This window comes from Diorhabda carinulata, chromosome 8 (assembly GCF_026250575.1).
Source record: "Diorhabda carinulata isolate Delta chromosome 8, icDioCari1.1, whole genome shotgun sequence".
Classification (NCBI taxonomy): Eukaryota; Metazoa; Arthropoda; class Insecta; order Coleoptera; family Chrysomelidae; genus Diorhabda; species Diorhabda carinulata.
Window position 1 is genome coordinate 9,927,908 of NC_079467.1, and position 21,150 is coordinate 9,949,057.

General features: G+C 29.9%; 2 protein-coding genes across 3 annotated transcripts in view; one reads left to right on the forward strand and one right to left on the reverse strand.

Annotated features, from left to right (window-relative positions):
• The window catches only part of LOC130897272 (protein prickle-like), a 629,019-nt gene that overhangs the window by 206,218 nt on the left and 401,651 nt on the right, over window positions 1-21,150 (forward strand). The window contains exon 1 of one of the 2 annotated variants that reach the window (XM_057806041.1): window positions 3,233-3,254. The exons of the other annotated variant lie outside the window; for it this stretch is intronic. The gene's annotated coding sequence lies outside the window, so the exon portion shown is untranslated. Of the gene's footprint in view, window positions 1-3,232; window positions 3,255-21,150 lie in introns of those variants that run through there. 2 annotated transcript variants of the gene reach the window in all.
• LOC130897275 (BTB/POZ domain-containing protein 9-like) lies at window positions 10,307-15,687 on the reverse strand. Its single transcript, XM_057806045.1, has 7 exons — window positions 15,175-15,687; window positions 14,860-15,116; window positions 14,371-14,623; window positions 14,047-14,257; window positions 12,949-13,340; window positions 10,770-10,987; window positions 10,307-10,662 (listed from the first exon to the last, which is right to left on the reverse strand). Exons 1-7 carry the CDS (start codon window positions 15,182-15,184, stop codon window positions 10,597-10,599), a joined length of 1,407 nt encoding a protein of 468 aa, XP_057662028.1. The 5' UTR covers window positions 15,185-15,687; the 3' UTR covers window positions 10,307-10,596.

Below are 21,150 nucleotides of genomic sequence, written 5' to 3' on the forward strand. Positions count from 1 at the left end.
CGAAGGTTTTAAAAAATCCATCACTATAGTATCTAAACTTTTCAGGTTTCGTTTTCACGCGAAAATATCTTCCTATAGAAACCTTGTCTTATGTAAATTTAGTTTCTTCATATTAATTTCCATATCGGGTGGTGAAAGATCTTATATAAAACGTACTATAAAAATTATTAATTTGGATCATAGGGAAATTAATCTGTACCTCGAATGAAGAAACCCAGGAACTCATTTGTTCACTATATTTAGAAAGTACTGTTAACATATGGAACAAGAAATCAACCTTATATTTTAATGGAGTTTGACAAATCACAAAAATTACTGGCATCTTAGATATTATATAGTGGTCAGGCTTCATTACTCTTATACATCGTTACACGTTATGCTTATTTGCATATTTATACATGAATCTAATTACTCATAAATTATTTATCTGTCAAGTGTCACGCTGTTCATAATGTTTTATTTCTTAGAATACCTTATGAAGCTCGTTTCCAATTCCCAGGCCCTATTTTATAATTCGGAGGATTTTTGTTTTTAAAGTAATACCGTTGATGTTTACTTAAACTAGATAGAAATCATTACTTGATTTGTATGTATTTGTACTCTTTGTATGTATAAATTATAGAAAATCTATGGAACAAATGAGTTAGCCTCAATGGGGTCTATATTAAAAAATATTTTTTTGAGCAGGCCAGGAGCGGAACGATATATTAGGCCCTTGAAAATATAAAGAAAATTTTTAGAAACAGTTCATAGGGATATGAATAAGAAAGTTATCAGTAATACCAAAAATTTGAACAATTTTGTAAACAAATTATAAATCTACTTTATATATATAAATTCGAATGGAGTTTTTTTCTGTATAATGAGATTTGACAATCGAGGATACAAAATTGTATGGTTAAAACAAATTTTATTTTAATATTAATGTGGTAGGTTTAATGCTGGTTAGGTTAGGTTCTAAGCCAGAATTTTTTGAAGTTGAACAGAAAATATTTAGACAGCGAAATAGTGTTTTGAGATTTTATTTATGAGAAAAACAATGCACTTAATTTCACACTTAACCTAATCTACTAAGAAATTGACGTTCATGGGCACTCCACTATTGTTACTAGTATCTACTGGACTAGGTATTGACAATCACTTTTCACACAAATTCAAAAGCCTAGGTGCGGAATGTGTCTTGATTGTTGAGAAGTTCCAACCAATCATTGTTTGAGTGTTTATAAAGTCTTTCTCTGTGTCTCCAGCATTATTCTTTATCTCTTCTTGGACTACTTTTATATGGAGCTCCAATTGTTGATCTTGATTGCGGGCATACCACAGGGCGTTAACTATATTCCTTGGTATTCAGTTTTGGACACTTTGAAGGCAAGCATAATTGCTATAGCCATATAGTTGTAAATTATAAGTCCACACAATTTTAAAAGTGAGTCTTGAGCGTATTCCCAGTAACCATTATATATTTTTTATATGTTACCTTAGTTTGCTATCCATATGCAGTCCTGGACTGTTTCCGTTTCATATATAGTATATCAGTAAAGATGATATGGACAGATTTTACTTCATTGATTAAATCGTTAGTCCACATTTTTATTTCGATTTCTATTTAGAATTCTTTATGCACTGGTTTTTCTGGTTTGGGTATCATACTTATTTCAGCTATTCTCCACGTTATTGTTACTTATTGGAATCTGAACACTACATTTATGAAATTTGGGATTAATGCTATTTTTATTAATTTTCATCACCTCTTTAGATGTATTTTTACATAGTCTCCACTATTTACTGCGTCATCTCTATCCCCAACATCGTCACTATCGACTTCATCGTTATTTATGTCAGTAATTTGGAACATTTTCTCTAAATATGAGGCAAACGCATTTTCCTTCTGTTTATTCATTACGTGCACGAAATTCATCATCCATTGGAATCGACAAGATCTATTGAATTGATCTTTTTATACATTTTCACAGTGAATAGTCAGTAGTTTTTAAAGTGCTATAGATTTAGGTTTAAGATTATTATGATAAAAAAAATTAGAACCTCCTTCCGGCCAAGGTCATAAAGTTCGGAAAGTAAGAGTTAACCTCTAATCTCTTGAATTATTTCCTAATATTTATCGAAACGTATTAATTTTTTCCGTACAAATAGCATGTTGCCTATAACAATTTGTTACGAAACTCAAAATGACAACATTTCGAAGAGATGTTCTCACATCATATATATGCATTTCACACAAGATTATGTGAGATTTTGATTATACTCATTCTTAAATTGTAGGTTATTGTTTGTTAATAATATATTTTCATCTTGAGTGCCTTGTTAATTTAAAAGATTTCAGGAATATTAGAATAAGAAGATAAGTAAAATATCTAATAATAAACATCAACGCTAATCATGAAATCATCAAGCAATTCTAAAGAAACTCCGAATTCGGAGAAATCGCATAGTCCGATGTGTATGCCCGATATACCTTTACCGACACCACCGCCTATGGCCAACATTATGATGACATCACGGTTTGATCTTCAAACGAGGGGAGGTTGTGGTTATAGAAGGATTTTAAGTTCAAGAAGTACAGAATTCAGATCGCCTTTGTTAGGTCGGTCAAGTTTTTCCCAGGTTCAAGATGTTAGAAGCCCTTTGCCATTAGTAAGAAAGTTCAACAGTATCACAGATAAACTTGCTTTATCGCCATTACCTAGGCATAAGAATTTTGAAGATCTTTCTGGCAATATAGATCATTATCTAGAGTTTAGTGCCCCTCAGTTGGATTTATCAAGAAGTAAATATCTTTCTAGAGACTCAGTTCTTTCTGAAGAATTTGAAGAAGTTCAAATGATTTCTAGAGAAATGTCTTCCAAATTTGAACAATGTGACGATAACATATCACCAGAATATCAAAGTATTTTTTATAATGATCATTATATGTCGGACATTGATGAAAACGAAGAAATTAAGGAGTTTATTTGTGGTTATAAAACTCCCGAAAGAAGACATTCGGACAATTGTGAAAAAAGTTCGGTAAAAAGTGAAAAGACATTCAGTACAAACACTCTACCATCGATGAGCTCTTTGCGGACTAGTAAGAAGGTAGGATTTGGTCAAACTAGTACGTTGGGTAGCGCAAGCTCTTTAAAAAGTTCAGATTATTACATGTGCAGTCCGGTGACAATGGGATGGACAGAACAATTCGAACAAAAAAGTGTCTTCAAGAGTCCACAAAGAACAATTATTAAATTAGCAAAAGTCAGGTTAGTGATATTTATTTCTTAGTTGTAACAATTAATTTTGGTTCTTATCAATTTCTAATATTTCTAAATTTAAATTCTTCATCTATAATTTCATCGTAGGGGTTTATGCAACTATGGAAATCGCTAGCAATTTGCCTCGGCCTCACATAGGTTATAGAGATTATGATCATATGTACTTCTCGTACGGTTGAATTAGCTTGATGCGTGAAATAGATTTTCAACAGTACCTGAAGCATTTCAATTTTTTATCATATAGATATAAGGGTGATTCCGTTCTAACTGTGATATTCAATGTCCTGTATTGTTTTTTTGTACTAGTCATTAATTAATAATCAATTAATAAAAATTTTGTGTTAATTGAATAATTCTTAAGATATTTAAACATTATTTTTATACAATATAACTTGCCACTTAAAGAAAACTTATACTACATCACTTGAATGTCAGTACCGTGTCATGTCCATTCCTAGAATTTACCGATAAATTATTAATTTTTTTGTCGTAACAAATGATTTAAACTAATTACCTTATAAATTCTAATGTTTATGATCAAACTGAGGAAAATTGATGCACTTGTTGTTTAATATCTTAAGTTACCATGTCAGTACCGTGTCATGTCCATTCCTAGAATTTACCGATAAATTATTAATTTTTTTTGTCGTAACAAATGATTTAAACTAATTACCTTATAAATTCTAATGTTTATGATCAAACTGAGGAAAATTGATGCACTTGTTGTTTAATATCTTAAGTTACCATGTCAGTACCGTGGATAAATGAGTCAGTACCGTGGAACTCAAAATCCGACATTTGTGTCTTGCTCGTGATACTTTGAAGTTGTAGTAAATTCCTCTTAGAGTTTTATTTTTACAGTAAAATAGATGAATAATATGCATAAAAAAGTTAGAAAAGTTAAATTTTAAAATCTTGAAATTTTGAATACAAAAAATCACAGTTAGAACGGAATCACCCATAAACAAAAAAAACATATTAAAATATCTTTTTATATACAACAACATCTAAACAGCTTTTTAAAAGAAAAATAATAATTGTACCTCCTCGAAAGGGGGAACTTTTTCTGACATAAAATGCATCCCAAACTAATTTTACATTTAATTCGCGGTTGTGTTGGTAATGGAAATCAAATCAAAACCTACTTTTGTGGTTTTAGTTAATCATAATGGAAGGAGATACTTTTATCTCAACTAATTCTGTATCTCAGTCATATAGGTTATGGGTGAATAAAGAACCTTTTCTATTTGAATTTGCACTATTAAGACTTCAATATGAATGTTTGAATAATCGTTTCTTCAATATTAACGTTTATTATATAGCAATCATCGATGTTACTTCCTCTAATAAACTCAAGGTACAATTACCGATATTTTGGCAGTGATAAGTTCCTTCCGGTGGGCATTTAGGAAAAATTATTAGTATACATTTTATTGGTTTTTTGGAAACTAATTTTAAATCAAAAATTGACATTGAAATTATGTAACTGTGTAAAGAATCAAGATCTAAGAATACCATTGATTTTAATATTATCAATAAATGTGCCATTTTTTCCAATGTTTAGGTGATATTATACCATTTGATTGAATTCCGTTGACAATCGTATAATTTATTCCAAATATTCACTCCTTTCTTAAGATACTTCTACATTATCATAAACCATCTACTCGTTCTACTCCCTACTCCTTCCGTTTCTTTGCAATTTCGTTTTTGGTCTTTTGTTCTATTCTCTCTATTTCTATGTTCTTTTCATCTTCTCTTATTTTGTTTTGAATTCTAATAATTGGTGGTGTAAATATATTTTCAAAATTTCGCATTTCTGTGACCACTATATATTTTTACTGACAATTTTTTAATTGAATTTTTCGCGCATTGATTTAAAACAAAAATCGGTTATTTTATACTTGATGTGTAGTTGATTTCCAAGTTAAATAGTTCGTGGCGATTGGCCATAAGATATGTAATACCCAGAATTCCATCAAAATAGTCGTTTAAGTCGTATAGTATGAAACTGATATGATAATTGCTACATTGTAATTCTGTAAACGCTGCGCTGGTATGGTCGAAATCTAATACGTTTACTTCCAAGTCTGCAGGACAATACAGTGTTGCAATTAAAAATTTAAGCGGGGTAATATTTTTGGATTATAGAGGGTTTCATAATTTATCTAGGAGTACCACTATCGATTAATAATTTAGCTTTAGGATTTATAGGTTCCTGAAGAATATCCTGAAATTACGTTAAATTCTACTATCATCTCTTAAACTGATTTTCACCGTTGGTGTCAAATTCAACAAATTCCATTTCTTCATACTCGTTAAGGTGGGTCTATCTGAGATAAATTCTTGTGGAAAATTTTTTACGACGCACATGATTATACGTCAAGTGTAGACATAATGACGCGTACATTTCCTACGCAAACATTTTTGTCACACACAACGCACACTATTCGGCAGTTGATGGTTTTTTAACGAATGTCAAAATATTTGTGGCACATGTATATGTGGACGAACTAACTGCCATTACAGAAATTCACTATTTGTGTCGGTTGAGATTTCCAAGTTTGGTCTTTATTGCTCTGTGTTACATTTCTTTTTGTGTTCTCATCACTACCTATTGGCTGAATTAGATTTAAAGAAAAAATGTACCCTTTTGAATTATGAATCACATCATTACTAATTAGGCTAAACAACGGAGACGTTGTTGGATGAAGAATCGATGTGTAAATATAAATGAATATGGTAAAGAACATATACTAAATATATCATCCCTGGATTATAATACTGGTCATTTTCGATCAAAATAACAACATCCATTAGAAATACAACATACAGATTCAGCAGCAGTGCTCAACGCATGACACAATTTACCAGTACACATTTTTACGCTGCAGCGTCATGGCGTACAACAGAAGAATTTATGTCAGATGTGGACATTATTGGAAATAAAAATTTAAAGCAGCCGTACAATTATTATCTACATTATCACATTAGTTTAACTATGATACTTCGGAAAACAAATTTGAAATAGATTGTATATTTGGTTAGAAAAATCTTCTGTTATTATTGACAGATTTTCGGAATGCTTTTGTGAAATTTCGCGACGTTGTAGACTTTGGTACTAATCTTGTGGAACTTGATAAGATATTTTATGGTGGAACCAATACTTGTCGATAAAAAATATTTCTTTCTATGCGAAATAGATTGAATAGGTATTGGTAAAAAAGGTAAATAAGGGTAATATTTTCTATTCCATAGTGAATTGATTAGTTTACTAATTATTGCGAACGTAAGGTTAAGTATTAACTGGTTTGTTATTTGAAATAAAATTTTCATAGTTATTTTGATTTCGAAATCACGAATAATATAGTTTATTATTATTGTTATTAAATGAACTTTGGCGGAAATTTTTATCATGTAATGATTCGTAAATTGTATGAAAATTTTCGAATTCGGTGACTTCTAATGGAGTTGATTTTCTGAAATTCATATTATTTCCAAGTGTTTCATCCTGCACAAGATAGATACTCTAAATCATGTCATCAGCAAAATACAGTTATAATTCAGTTTTCAATTATTGTCAAGTATTTAACTTTAGTCTATTACCGACTATTTCGGCTTCCAATTTCTCTTAAATACATTCTATAATCATTCAAATCAACATCTTTAAATTTCTATAGGGCTCTACTAAATTCTCACATCTAATGATAATTTTGACTATTATCGTTAAATATTTGTTGAGTACAATTTGAAAACATTCTAATTAGTTATGGATGGAACCATTTTTTCAATATTAATTTTTTAATGAAATATTACTTAGGACTCGCACTACATTATCAAGATTATTATTCGATTCATTCATAAATATAATAATTTTCGATTTGTGCGAAAAATATTATCAATATCTAACTCTCCTTATTCCATTGAAAGTTATAGGAAAAAAAATTGGCAATCACGTAACAAAACTGGTTTTTGATATTGTCTTCTCGGACTCCTTGGTTTGTCTTCAGGAATCCACTAAATGCTTGCTTTAGTTGTTGATCCTCGGAAGGGTAGATAAAATTCGCAATTAAAACGTTAAAATGTTAAAATCGTTAAATTCAGTATTAAAGATTTGAACACTGTAAGAACCGGTATTGCTCGTATTAACAGTTTGATATTTTCACAACTTGCTCGAATCCTACTGACTGCGCCAGTTTTATTTCTCTCACCAATTAGTTTCTTTTCCTGATTCTTCATCCTAACCAAACGTCACAACCATATTAATAAAAATATCAATAAAAACTGTCTCCAGTAAAGTTCTTCATAATTTTACATTAACTATTGATAATATATTAACTAACTTTATTGCCAATTATTTTTAATTAATCTGACATTTTCGTTAACATCCACCAAAATCCCTCCAAATATTAGTGAGATCGGGAATATCTAAATTCACCGTAAATAAGACTTAGAAGTAATTTCATGTTTAAATATCTCATATCATATATAAACCCTACACCAGCTGCATGTAATGACAACATTCACCACGTGATCGAACTGACAAATCGTGACTTGACAAGATCTTATTTTACTGGCATGACTTTAGTTTTCAGCATCAGGATCCTCAAGCGGTAAAGAAGAGATCTGCGCCATCTAATGTAACGTACGTGAGCGTCTAACTGATCAACAGATCGACAGTAAGACAATCTAAAAGGACATTTATCATAATAAAAATGTGTTTCACATAAGAATTGTATATAGTATTCCGGTTTCATTGTCTTAGTTTTGATGATCTAGATTATAATCGTTATTTGTTACTTTTATTGCTACGTAAATACTTGTTGTTGCAAAAAAATAAATTTTGTGATAGAATAGACAAATTGTAAACTGATGAGTTGATTAAAGTCATAGGACTAATGAGAAAAGAGTCGAGAGTATACAGTGTGAACCAAAATAATGTTAGTACTTCATTTAAACTTTTCCATTACAGGTCGTCTTCAGAAAATTTTCAATACACTATGTTTATATGTGTTATATGTTTATGTTCATTTTGATGTGGTAAACAGATTTACAGTATTGTTTTGAAACTATCGACGGACTACACTTTTGCAGACGTGACATATGTACGAGGATATATTGAAAAATTTCAATGTCAAAATATTTTATTACTCAACATATTCTCCTCTTAATTGGATACATTTATTACAGCGAACCTACAACGTCTCTAGACCTTCAAAATGTTTCTTCTTTCTCTGCAAACCAGACCACCACAGCTTTTATTACCTCCTCGTTGGAAGAAAATTTACGACCTCTTAAACTTTTTTCACTTGAGGAAAGAGATGATAGTCGGACGGAGCCAAATCTGGTGAATAAGGGGAGTGTTCTAGTAATTCAAACCCCAAATCACGAATTTTTTGCTTTTGCATGACAACATGAGATTTGTGTGCAGGGGCGTTGTCCTGCAAAAATAAAACACCTTTGGATAGCTTTCCGCGTCCTTCCTTTTTAATTTTTTCTCCTAGAGTGGTCAGTGATGTCGAATAGTAATCTAATCTCCAGTTATTGTTCTATCCTTATCCAAAAAATCAATCATGATTACTCCATGGCAATCCCAAAAAATGGAACCAAGAACTTTTCCAGCAGATTTTTGGACATGAAACTTCTTAGGTCTTGGAGAACCAGAGTGTCGCCATTTCATCGATTGTTGCTTTGCTTCTGGATCGTAGAAATGTACCCAAGTCTCATCCATAGTAACAGTTCCGTTTAAGAAGTCTACATCGTTTTCAAATCGAGCACAGATCGAACGCGATGCTTCTACCCTTGTACGCTTCTAAATTAAATACAACCTCAATTATAAATGATAATGTAGATTTAAGTAAATATGCCAAATTGATAGCATTTCTGAAACGAATATTGATTGGGTACAAACCAGTTCAAACATGAAATACATTCATATCAAACATGCTCTGAGGTCGTTAAACACAACCAGCAACCACTTCTTCCTATCAAATAGAATTGGATAATATACAGAACAAGTTGCTGGTATAAACACTTTTTCGAAAATTCCATCGTTAATTGCGCAATATTTTAGTACTACCGCATTCAGAAGAATATACAGGTTATACTTTTCGACGTACTTCGGCGTCGCTTCTAATTGATTGGAAATCTTCTGTGGTTGCCAAAGGGTATGTTAGCAATTCTCTCAAAACTAAAATAAATTGTGCTTCACAAATTTTACAAGGAACGAATAACAGCAGTTTATCAAACCAAACTTCTACATCATAAGAGAGACCAATTTGACTGTTACAAATATTCACAACTTGAATGAAGCTTTATCTGGTAAAAAAACAGACACCAGGATGACTGGATCGGATATTCACATATGTCAACCCAACAATTTTTTTCGGTTTTCGATAATCATATTGCGAAGTGAAACAAAAATATACCATTTCTTATTTTTTCTTAATATCTTTGTCTACAATTAACTTCCGATTCAATTATTATGCGTTCCTTATTAATTGTAATTTACAGAAGGAGCATAACTAAAATATCTGAAATTTCTATTTGAATTATTAAAATTATTTTTTTGTATAGAGATTTAGAAAAAGTAATGTATGCCACATGTGCATAAAGTATCTTTTTTATTCTCATGGAATATTTTCGTGAAAAAAGTTCCTCTTTGTGCACTTGTTGCATAAATTACTATTAACAGCATTTTAAAAATTAGAGCTAAAAGTTATCCGAAAGTAGCTTGCTGTATATAGTGTAATAATTTATTGTTAAATTTATGTACAAAGAAATTTTGTTTGGCTTTTCTCATATGATTGGTAATTTTTTACCAACTAGTTTCAATTTACCTCTCCTTGGTAGCGCCTAAAAACACAAACACGGAACTCTATGTATAAAGAAAAAATCAACCTTGTGGTTTATGCAATATCAGTTACAAAATGAAAAATTTCTTAATTATACGTATACGTCTTTATATATCACTACCTTCCAATTAGTTTATTTTCAATATAGGACTTGGTTTGGAATATGTGAATAAAAGATCATAAATGATCTCGTACAATTTGATTTTTTGAATTCTTCAAATAACAATGGCATAATAAATAGATATCCATTAAATCATACATCATAATTCAATTATAATTATTATTAAATAAATTACTTATTTACAACATTATAAGTTAAAATGTACCAACAGCAATTATCCGCATTATCACTAACGTTGTGAGTTGGTTTGATTTAATATCCTTATTTATCAACAAATTTGACTAATTATTTGATAAAACTCAGTATCTGTGTTTGGAATAATATTAAAAATATTTTCCTCTGTTCCAGTTGATTTTCATCTGTTTTTTGCAGACTCAATTATTTTCATAGACGGGCACTCAAAATGTCCACAGTAAAATTTCTGAAAATAGAGTATCGTTTACATACACAATTTAGAAATTATTTCTATACAAAAAAGCACTAAAGCAAATGTTCAGCAATTTAGGATAAAAACTAATAATTGATTACCTCATTTACTGTATTAAAAGTTCCAACAATCCTTATATAAACTACTACAGTTTCAGGAAAAATAATCTCCTGCCAAGATTTGCATTGCTCTTTTGTGTTGTCAACCAGCATCTGCCAATCTTCATAATTGACAGATGATTCTATATAATATTTGCTGTAATTATCGTCATCTAGATCCCATAGCTGTAATCTCAAACTAGAAATCACGTAGGGTTGAGCTAATGGTAAAAAATTAAAAGAAAAAAATTAGTACGCAATATTATCTACAATTTTTTTAAATAAAAAAATGGATTTTGTTTGAGAATATATTGTTACAATATTAAAAGAATTTTGAATCCAGTCTTAAAGGTATTGACGTAGCAAACTTATTAATGGAATGTAAATTGATAGACAAATATTTATAAAGTAGAGATATGATTCAAAATATAAAAAATTAATTCAAACAAATTTTATAAATTTATATATATATATATATATATATATATATATATATATATATATTATATATATAATTATAATAACAATAAACACCAAATAATAAAAAAAGTGACTAATAACAATAACGAGCAACAATTGCAACAAAATGAAAATAATAACAAAAAATGGACTTTGTTTGAGAATATTTGTTACAAACAAAATTAAATGTATTACTAAATTATTACTTTAATAGTATTACTAAAAAGTATTGTTCTATCAATCAATTGATGTCGGCTATTGATACTCTCTATGTAAAATAGTTGCTTCAATCGTTCCTTAATACGGTAATCAACGGAATTAAAATTAGAAGATCTTGAAAGCCATGAAATAGGACCTTCACGTCCTATCCACCTGTTTTCAGAAACATTATTTAGATGCAGTCTATATGCCTGTAAAAAGTGGGGAATCCCCCATCATGCTGAAAATACATCCCTTCGATAACAACGTTCTCGACTACTAGTGCTTATTGTAGGGTTCATAGCAACAGCATCAATAATGTCATCTTCCCCCGCTTCCCCCTACATGCCGTTTTATTCTTCCACTAGCAAAAGTGCCATTTTCTCAATAATTACAAACTGGCTCAAATATTGGATGATTGGGAATTCGACGATCAGGAATTCTTTAACAGCAGCTCTAGCATTACATCACAGAACCCATCAACAAATATTATATCGGCATATTTTGTGGTCGAAAACTGATATAGCATTTTGAACCAGCTCTACCGAAGCTTACGCAATAGTATGTAACCTAGATCCTCACAGAGGAATATATTTTGTTCTATACGTAAATAACGATTGATAATAACAATGGGTATGAAATATCCAGAAACGTCAAACGATCTACGCCCATCGTGATTTTAAAACTTTTTAAAGTTTCTCGTTATTTTTATTTGATATAGTTGATACATTTATTATTATCTGACATAAAATTTCAAATCTTTCACACTTAACATACAGATTATGTTGTAGGTACGCATTTCAGTTGAAATACTCGAAATTTATGAAATTGTTTTAATTATTACTCTATTATCCAATATATCATTATGAATGTTACATTTTTGTAAGCTTTGATCGTTCACTAAAAATTGAATAAAAGTGCGACATTGTCGCATTTGTCATTTTAATTGGTTATTCATAAGGTTTGGAAATCACTTATTTCATTTAAAGAAATATTATACAGGTTGCAATATCCAATACGAATCCGTAAAGTGACTTTTCCAAAGCCTGTCCTGGAATTTCAGAGTCGAGCATTACCGGTCGAATACTTTATAGTAGTGTACTACATACATATGGTAAAAGTATGTAAAGTTCCTTATGATTCACCCAGTATGATTGTTCACCAATACCATCAATGCACTGCACAAATATAACATAAACTAGACCAATTAAAACGAGTAAGCTAAATATTGTCCAAGTTATTCGAAGCGAGTAAATTTAAAAGAATAAAGGACTAGATGAAAAATCGCAAAAAAATATCGAAAGCTTCTGAAGAGCAAGAAATTGCTAAAGAGACTTTCAACGAAAACTGTTGGTGAGCAGAAAGTGTGCATTGGCAGAATTCCAAAGAGTGGAATATAATATTTAGTAAACATCACATATTTTGTTCAAAATTATTATAGTAAAAATTTCATGACTTGAAAAATACGATATTTACAACTAGATACATGATAAGTTTTGAATATTAAAAATACATGGGAACTTACCTAATTGTATGACTATAGCTCCAGATCGGATCTTGTGGCAGGTGTAAGCAAGATTCCAACAGTCTCTTGTACAGTTACCATCAATAAGGGAATTTGGAATCGTACTTAAACCTTCAATAACAATAGCGTGTTTGTCTAATGTAGCTACATTATAACTTGGACAAATGATATCGTTGAACATTGACGGCACGACTGATTTGTACATAGCTTCCACTCCGCTCAAATGGAAGAAACCATCTGTACCACTTGTACCCACTATTTTAATATAATGTACAACTTGTCGTTCAAAAAATAAATATTGCCAAGAACGGCAATCATAATGGGTGTAGTCGATAACTCTTGTCCAGTTTTTCTGATCTATTGAAACGTCAATGTAATAGGAATAGAAATACCTGGAACAATTCCAAAAAATTAATTACTCCAATTACAAAAAATCGCGACAATAATTCTATCTATCTATTTTACACGGTACATTTTCTGACTACATGTAGTTTCATGAAATCTTCCATTTAGCTATATTTTAATAAGTTTGGAATTGATCACCTACAAAGATTTGTAGGATCACAAAACAATTTTGATCATCTTAAAAACATATCAGAGAAGAAATAGGAAATAAGATCAAAATTAATAAAAGAATTTCTTAAATAAATCTTAAGAATAATTCGGGTCTGCAATTAATATAGTAAAGCTAAAATACTTAGGTGAATGGGATAGTTTTGGGAGTTGGATTGAGCAAAAATGTCTCCTGTAATTGCGGCATTTGATTTGGACACAAGACAAGACTCAATTGAAACCCAATTTTCGAATTTTCTAATAAGTGAAAACTTTAGCAATGGTATTTTAAACAAAGTTTGTGAATAATTATCTTGGTATTAATCATTCAATCTGTTTTTTTTTCTATTTATTGTATCACATATATTTTCTGACCATAAGCACTGTCTTGCTTATAAATGAGCAATGAGCAAATGAATCATGCTCATTGAACTAAACAAAATATAGGTTAGATTGTACATTTTTTGTTTGAAACTTTTTTGATTATCTGATAATAGTAATAAGTAAAATAAGTTATGATCGACATTTTGATGAAAAACTTCTTACCTTGTATCTCCATCCCATAGTAACAATTTAATATGATTAATAATTGAAGGTTGTCCTAGCTTGATAATTATGCCTTCATAATCGACCCATCTAACATAATGTCTTGTACAAAATTTTTTCTCGTAATAATCCTCATCCAGCAAAAACATTTCGAGTGGTTCAGAGATTACTTCAGTGCGAAATCTACGAGAAGCTACGTTTTCATTTTCAACTAAAAATATATATATTTTATAGACAATACACAGAACATGCGTTACAGATAAATTGATTATTTTGAAATTGCTCAACATCATTAACAATATATGTAAATGAAAATCAACTTACTTAGTTGGCCTCTGTAGAGTAATTTAGTTTTTTCTCTCCCACTTATAACTTCTTGCAATTTGGACGGTTCAATCAAACCTGATGCTTTCACTGTGGTTAATAAATCTATTTCTTCAATCAAAGGTAATCTGACGTTCCACAATATGTTGTCGAAGCCAATTCCGTGAAATTGGCTCCAATTGCAAACTGCTTTGAAGATATCGAGTTCTGGCGCAAAAAATGAATCCCTTTGTAGAATTTCTATAAGTGAAGCCTGAAAATATTGAAAGCCTTATATAATGTATGAATTTCCTCTCACACTGCAAGTATTGATTAAAGTCTATGTAAAATTGATTTTGAAAGAATGTTGAGTTTAAGTGTGAAATAATATATACATGTAAATAATAATACATTTTAGTAAGGTTCACGTTGACAATTACATTGAACATAAGAATAATTATTGTATATAGTAGTATTTCAATTTTTTATAAATAGAAACAAATATATTACTTCTGACAGATCGTTGAACGACTCGTGTAGTACGACTGCTGACGCATTTCTGTCCAAAAACTGAATGCTATCTAGAACTAATTCGTCTAAATCGTATAATTTTGCCGTATTCAAAATTATAGAAGCGTTATCAATGTCTAAGGATTGTTTCAAATGATTTGATATGGAAGTGACTAGATTTGGAAAGCCATATTGGTCTGCTAATCCTAACGTTTCCAACATTACATCTACTTTTAGCTTCGATAAGGGCATAAAACCTAAAATATGATGATAATAATTAAATAAAATCCTACAGACTGAAAAGTTATATTTTACCTGTATACATATAGTTTACCAACAGTTTGAATGCCTCAAATGGCACGTGTGGTAGAGTAATTTCGTTTTGACTAGATTCTTCAAGACCTCCGAAAAAAAGCGCTCTGAAATATTCACACCTGGCCGCTAATACCACCTGTGAAATACATAATTTTTTATAATTAAATAGGAAATACTTCTGTATCTGCCCGACTTAGATTCATAATAAAAATACTATAATTTGGCGTTTTACAGGACGCAGAATTCTTATATCGTCGTCCCAAGTGTCGAAAATCGGCTGTTTGAAGTATACGAAACGCCACTTCCTCCTGATTATAAGAACATAATAATATCGTATTTCATAGAAAAAGACCTTTTTTTTAGTCATAGGCCAATGAAGATAACATAACCTGAGGTAAAGTAAACCTAATCTAGCTTAATCAGAAAATGGATTCGTACCTCAGTCAGCTTGATAACATAAAAAACAAATCCAGTTCAAAAAGCCGATTCGGAAGTAAATTATTGGTGAAACAATTCTCCGACATCTGAGAGCAAAATGAATAAATTTAATTAAATCATGACATTTGAGTTAATTACTCATTTTTTGAGCCAACTATTATGAGAATTGCCAAGAAACAATAAAGGCAAATTTGTTAAATAAATGAAATTATTGATTTTTTTTATTTTTTGTTTTATAAAGTTTTGTTAATATTTACTAATTGCTAACGATAAAAAATGCGCAATGGTTTCTCGCGTCGAGAATAAGACGATTTTTTTACTTGTTATTTATTATGATCCCAAATCAGGCATATGCGGAAATATAGCCATTAACAATTATTATTTCATTTGGAAATATAATACATTTTAAAGAGCTAATCACAAAACAATCGAAATAGTTTCAATTTTCATAATAAAGATGTTCTAATTGAAAATAACGAAATCATCCTGTAGAACCATTCAATTATTTCAAAGACGTAATCAAATTGCGCAAACTGCATGTCAATATATTCTGTACTTGTAGATTGGACTTCAGTAAACTAACACTAGGTATGATAGTACTAATGTCTACTCAAGTTAGAAGGTAAATATTTTTTCTTTGCTTGAGTTTTGCACAATATATTGCAATAATTAATTTAAGACAACTTTACCTGAATAAATTAACATTCATAAAAACATGCGGCTTCACCAAGGTGAGTAAGAACTTATCTCAATTATGTTATTTTGGAAATGGACGTGGCAAAATTGTATTCAAATATCCGCAGGTATATTCACAATTTTTCGGAGAAAAGAAATGTATGGTGTCATGTTTGAGGATATAATTCAGACTATAATTATTTAAGATGGTTAGGTAATTATTCTCTACTTCGGACTACAGCACGAATTGAGAGAGTTGAAAATTATTTCTCTTCATGCATTCATAATTATAAAAAAATCAGAAAGTTAGTTTCTTTATGACCTATATATTTGATAAATACCCTATTAAATTCAGCAAGGATTGTTTTTTAAATGAAAAATGTCAAATTAATAATGTCAGTAATATATAGAGTTTAAGAGAAATGAAGAACAGGAAAGTACAGTATCAAATTGATGTGTAATAAGAAATGAAGTTTATCTAGACACAATAGCCTAGAAATGATTGAGACTAATGAATTATGCTAAAGCAACTGTGGGAAAAGAGAACTAATAACAATGATTGAAGTAAGCAAAAATATTCATAAATCAATTCACACCAAACATAAATTTTCTTATTAATCAACGATTAAAGCCCTCAACTTATTGTTACATCAATTAAAAATCTGGGTAACTTATTTTTGTAACAAGTATTGATGAATTTAATAAAAAAATAAGGTGCCAAATTAATCTAAATGAAGTATTTGATATTGACTTTGTATTGTTTTCATTCCTCCGGTGAAGATGGAAACTTATGATTGTTGATAAAACATATTTAAAATTCTATATAAATCATTTCTCATAATTGTAAAAAAATGATACAGAAAAAATAGGTTTTGAATAAAGTCTTCTTTTGCCTTGCTCCTTAAACAAATAGATAGAAAATTGGAAATGATAGAATTTTAATTTTGATATTAATATCTAGTTGGTTCAGTCAATTCAGTCAATCTAATAAATACTATAGAACTCTGGAATCTCAAATTATTTTCAATTGAAATTGTGTTTTGTAAAAAAAAGATGAAAATAAAATAGTTGTCATTTCAACTTTTATTATTTGTGGAGCTACTCACACCTAAATATATCCTAAAAGCTAAATTTATGTTGGGCAAAAACTTATTCACCAACAAATATGAAAACTCACCTTATGCGCTCTTAATCTGTTACCTTCAACTATCAAGGTAACATCATAATATTTTTGGCTTAAAAATAAAGCTTTCATATGCATGGACAGATCCGAAAAATGTGTAACATCACCGTTCCCTAGAGAAACCGATTTCTCTATATTCGTAGTCATTCTCAAAATAAAGACTTTCGGAAATTCCACACACTATCAATCGGTACTTGATCGAACAAACTTGAACAGTAAGCTGTATCGCCTCAAACTAAGTTCACAAAATATTGCTATTCCCTATTTATAATATTTCAATATCAATAATAATAAGGGGCAATAAGGACAGGTAATGCTTTCCGAGAAATTGATAGTACTAACCTAATATATTGAAAATTTATATAAATATTTTAAAAGTAATTAGTGATACAAAAGGATAAGCATTAAAAATACATTAAATACCCATATCAATGCACACCGTTTACCTGTACTCCAAATAACACAAAATATACACCTCTTTCGTATCGTAGATAAATTTTCTATTCATGTGTTAATTCTTTTAAGAGGTAGTACACTTGATTTTATTTTGTCTTCACAGTTTTATTATATATAAAACTGTAATAGTTTGTAATAACCGATAGAGAGGTCGATGTTGTGTATTCCTAAATATTTTTTATATTATTAACAAACTTTTTGAACAAACCCTTCTGAGAGTGTCACGACAAAGTGTTGCTTTGCTATGCCTTCCACCAAACGATTCCTAAAAATTAAAAATTCGAAATTTCCCATCAAATAATTGTTTCCTTCAAACTGTGAAGTAGAAAGCCATGTATTAGATACATAGCTCTGTGGAATCACATTCTACTCGAATGGAGTAATATGTCAAAGAAACATTCGCGTTTATTTCGGAAAACAAACACTTTCGGGGTACCGTCTCTCATATGAGAAAGGTATCTTAAAAACACACTGTATTGAATTCAGTTAATTGAACTCGATAACTGTATCCACGTTAATATATGAAAGTGATACTTAGATGATGAACAAAAAGATACAGAGTAGAATAGTATCAGCGAAGACTAAGCAAACAAAATAGGTAAAAGATATTTATACCACGTACCAGGAGAGAATCATCACAAAAAGCCTAATAAGAAAAATTGAAGAAGCAAAAAAAATAAGAGAAGAAAGAAAGGATCCAGTCAAACATAGCTACAACAGATAGCACAGGAAAGAAGAAGAAAGGGAAAACAATACAGCAGATGAATAAAGTAGCCAAGGATCGGAAAGAATGGAAAAGATGGAAGAAAGACAATGAAAACTAAAATCCCAATACTCTGACGCTCGAAATGGCATAAAGAGGGAAGAAGATATTATAACCAGCAAATACTTTCAATCGTAAACTTCTATCATCAATAGTTTTTATTTTCCTTGATAACAATTATTCTTTTTATTTGTTGTTTCTTTGCAGTGCTTACCACATTTTTGCATATATTCTTCATATGCTCTTTTGGTATTTAAATCCGTACATAGGAATACTAGTTGCTATTCTGAATAGGTAGTTGATAACCTGAAAAACTAGTACACAGAGTTAAGAATTAGGACGCCTTACTTGGATAATGATAAATTAAAATAATATTTATTATCAAATATTTTTCTCGAAAAAAACTTCTTTTCACAAAGTCCTCAATCCCATACGGCTACTTCAAGTTTATTGTATTCTAATATATTTTTTCTGTAACTTTTAATATTGTTTTTGAAAACCGATAATAATCTAGGAAAGCCGAGATATGAAAATAGTGCGGTGAACAGTAAAATTTCATATTCTACTCATCAATATCTATCTATCTATAATGCAGCAGGATTTCATTATGCTATTTACCTAATTTTTGATGATAACTTTGATACTGTTGTAACAACAACGGATTAACGACTTCTTAAATTTAGGATAATATTTTGAGGATAATTTCTTATCATGACTTGAATAGATATCTAGTATTTACCTGTAATTGTTATTTTGGATTACGAACTACCATCCAGGTAAGAAGGGGAGTGGCCAGTAAGAGGAAACTTAGTGCTTTGTTTACCTGGTTTAAGGATAATAATGACCTTTGCTCTTTCCGCAGCAATGAAATATTTAGTTCAAAATATGTATGGATTAGATATCTTAGAAGTTTTGCTTTTATCGGTGAAAAGTGTCATGTATATGTTTGGCGAATCTATCATTATTTTATTCATAATTTTTTGCCTACTCATCATTTCGCATTCTAATAGGTGGTATTCTCATGATGATTTTATCTAAAATGGATTAAGAAAAACTTAACGATAGTCGAAAATATTTTTTTATAAAGAATAATAAATGCCAAATATGAGAAATGAATGAATGAATGAGAGAAATATGGTATGCCTTACTAATATTTATTTAATAAACGTTTTATAGTATATATATATATATATATATATATATATATATATATATATATATATATATATATATATATATATACGCATAAAATGATGTTACTTTGATTTTAAAATGGCGTCCACATTATATTCCGAGTGAATAGAACTTTTCCTAATATTTTTTTTTATTTTGTAGAATAATTTGTGTCGTTTGAATTTAGTACATCGGAAATACTCTAGCAGAATAATTACCAATTTTATAGAAACATCACACATGGTTGACTTCATTTTTATTTGTACCACTAGAATAAATAATTTGCACCCCTCAAAAAAGTAAAGAACATAAGTAAACCGTCCTTTGGGAAAACGTATACATTTGGCAGAAAAATGGAAAACTTTTTATTTAATCAAGGCCTCATTTGAATTTGTACTACCTAAAAGATAGAACTATTTTTCCTTAAATTCATTCATCGAGGCTTCCGTAGCAAAATGCTCTGAAATATAAATAAGCTACAGAAATCGATCGAAATAATTAAATTTTAACTACTTGAGATTGTTTGAAAAAATTGAAAATTTGTTTTCTCAAAGATATTTCTAGTTATTTTAGTACATTATTTTTCTATCAAAAGAAAGCCAATATTCATGAAAAAACACATATAGTAATTTTTTATAGAATTGAATTCAATTGTAAACCCATGATTAAATTTTTTGAAGATAAGAAATTCTTGGTGTGTAAACTCACCTTATGCTCCGGTAATCTGGTCCCTCCAGTTATAAATGTAGCATCAAAATATTCGTCGTTAAAAAATAAGGTTTCCAAATGCATGGAAACTTCGAAAAAATGTACATTTCCATATCGGACAAGATACCAGTGTTTTAAATGTTAAAAATGACATTCATGCAGTGTTTCTGTATCGAAACAATTTTTTATTGATATATTGAGCTTTAGATGAAATTTATTTCAATGATATTATAATTAATTTTGCCGACCCCTTTTTTTACTATTATTTGTTTCCTAATGCCCCCAGGACCTGTAACCCTAGGACTGGGCCTCCTGGACCTATGCATAAAGACGGCTTCGAATTTCTGGATATTTTATTCAATTAAACTACCAATCGGAACTTGATCGGAAAAATTTTAACACTACGCGATATTGCTAAGAACTAAATGTAGAATAGATTGACCAATTATTTATAATAATCGAATGGTATATCAAGAACAGGTACTTTTAGTCGAGAAATAAATGGTACACACCAAATATGCTACAAATATTTAGAGATGTTTAAATGCAATAAATAGTATAAAGGGACGGTCCTTAAAAA

Bases quoted from the DNA above. Each gene is read 5' to 3' on its own strand.
- LOC130897275 (XM_057806045.1), bottom strand. The intron at 14,624-14,859 runs GTAATATATTTG...CAATATTTTCAG, and splicing joins CGTTCAACGATCTGTCAGAA to GCTTCACTTATAGAAATTCT. The intron at 10,663-10,769 runs GTAATCAATTAT...CTCTATTTTCAG, and splicing joins CTTTTAATACAGTAAATGAG to AAATTTTACTGTGGACATTT.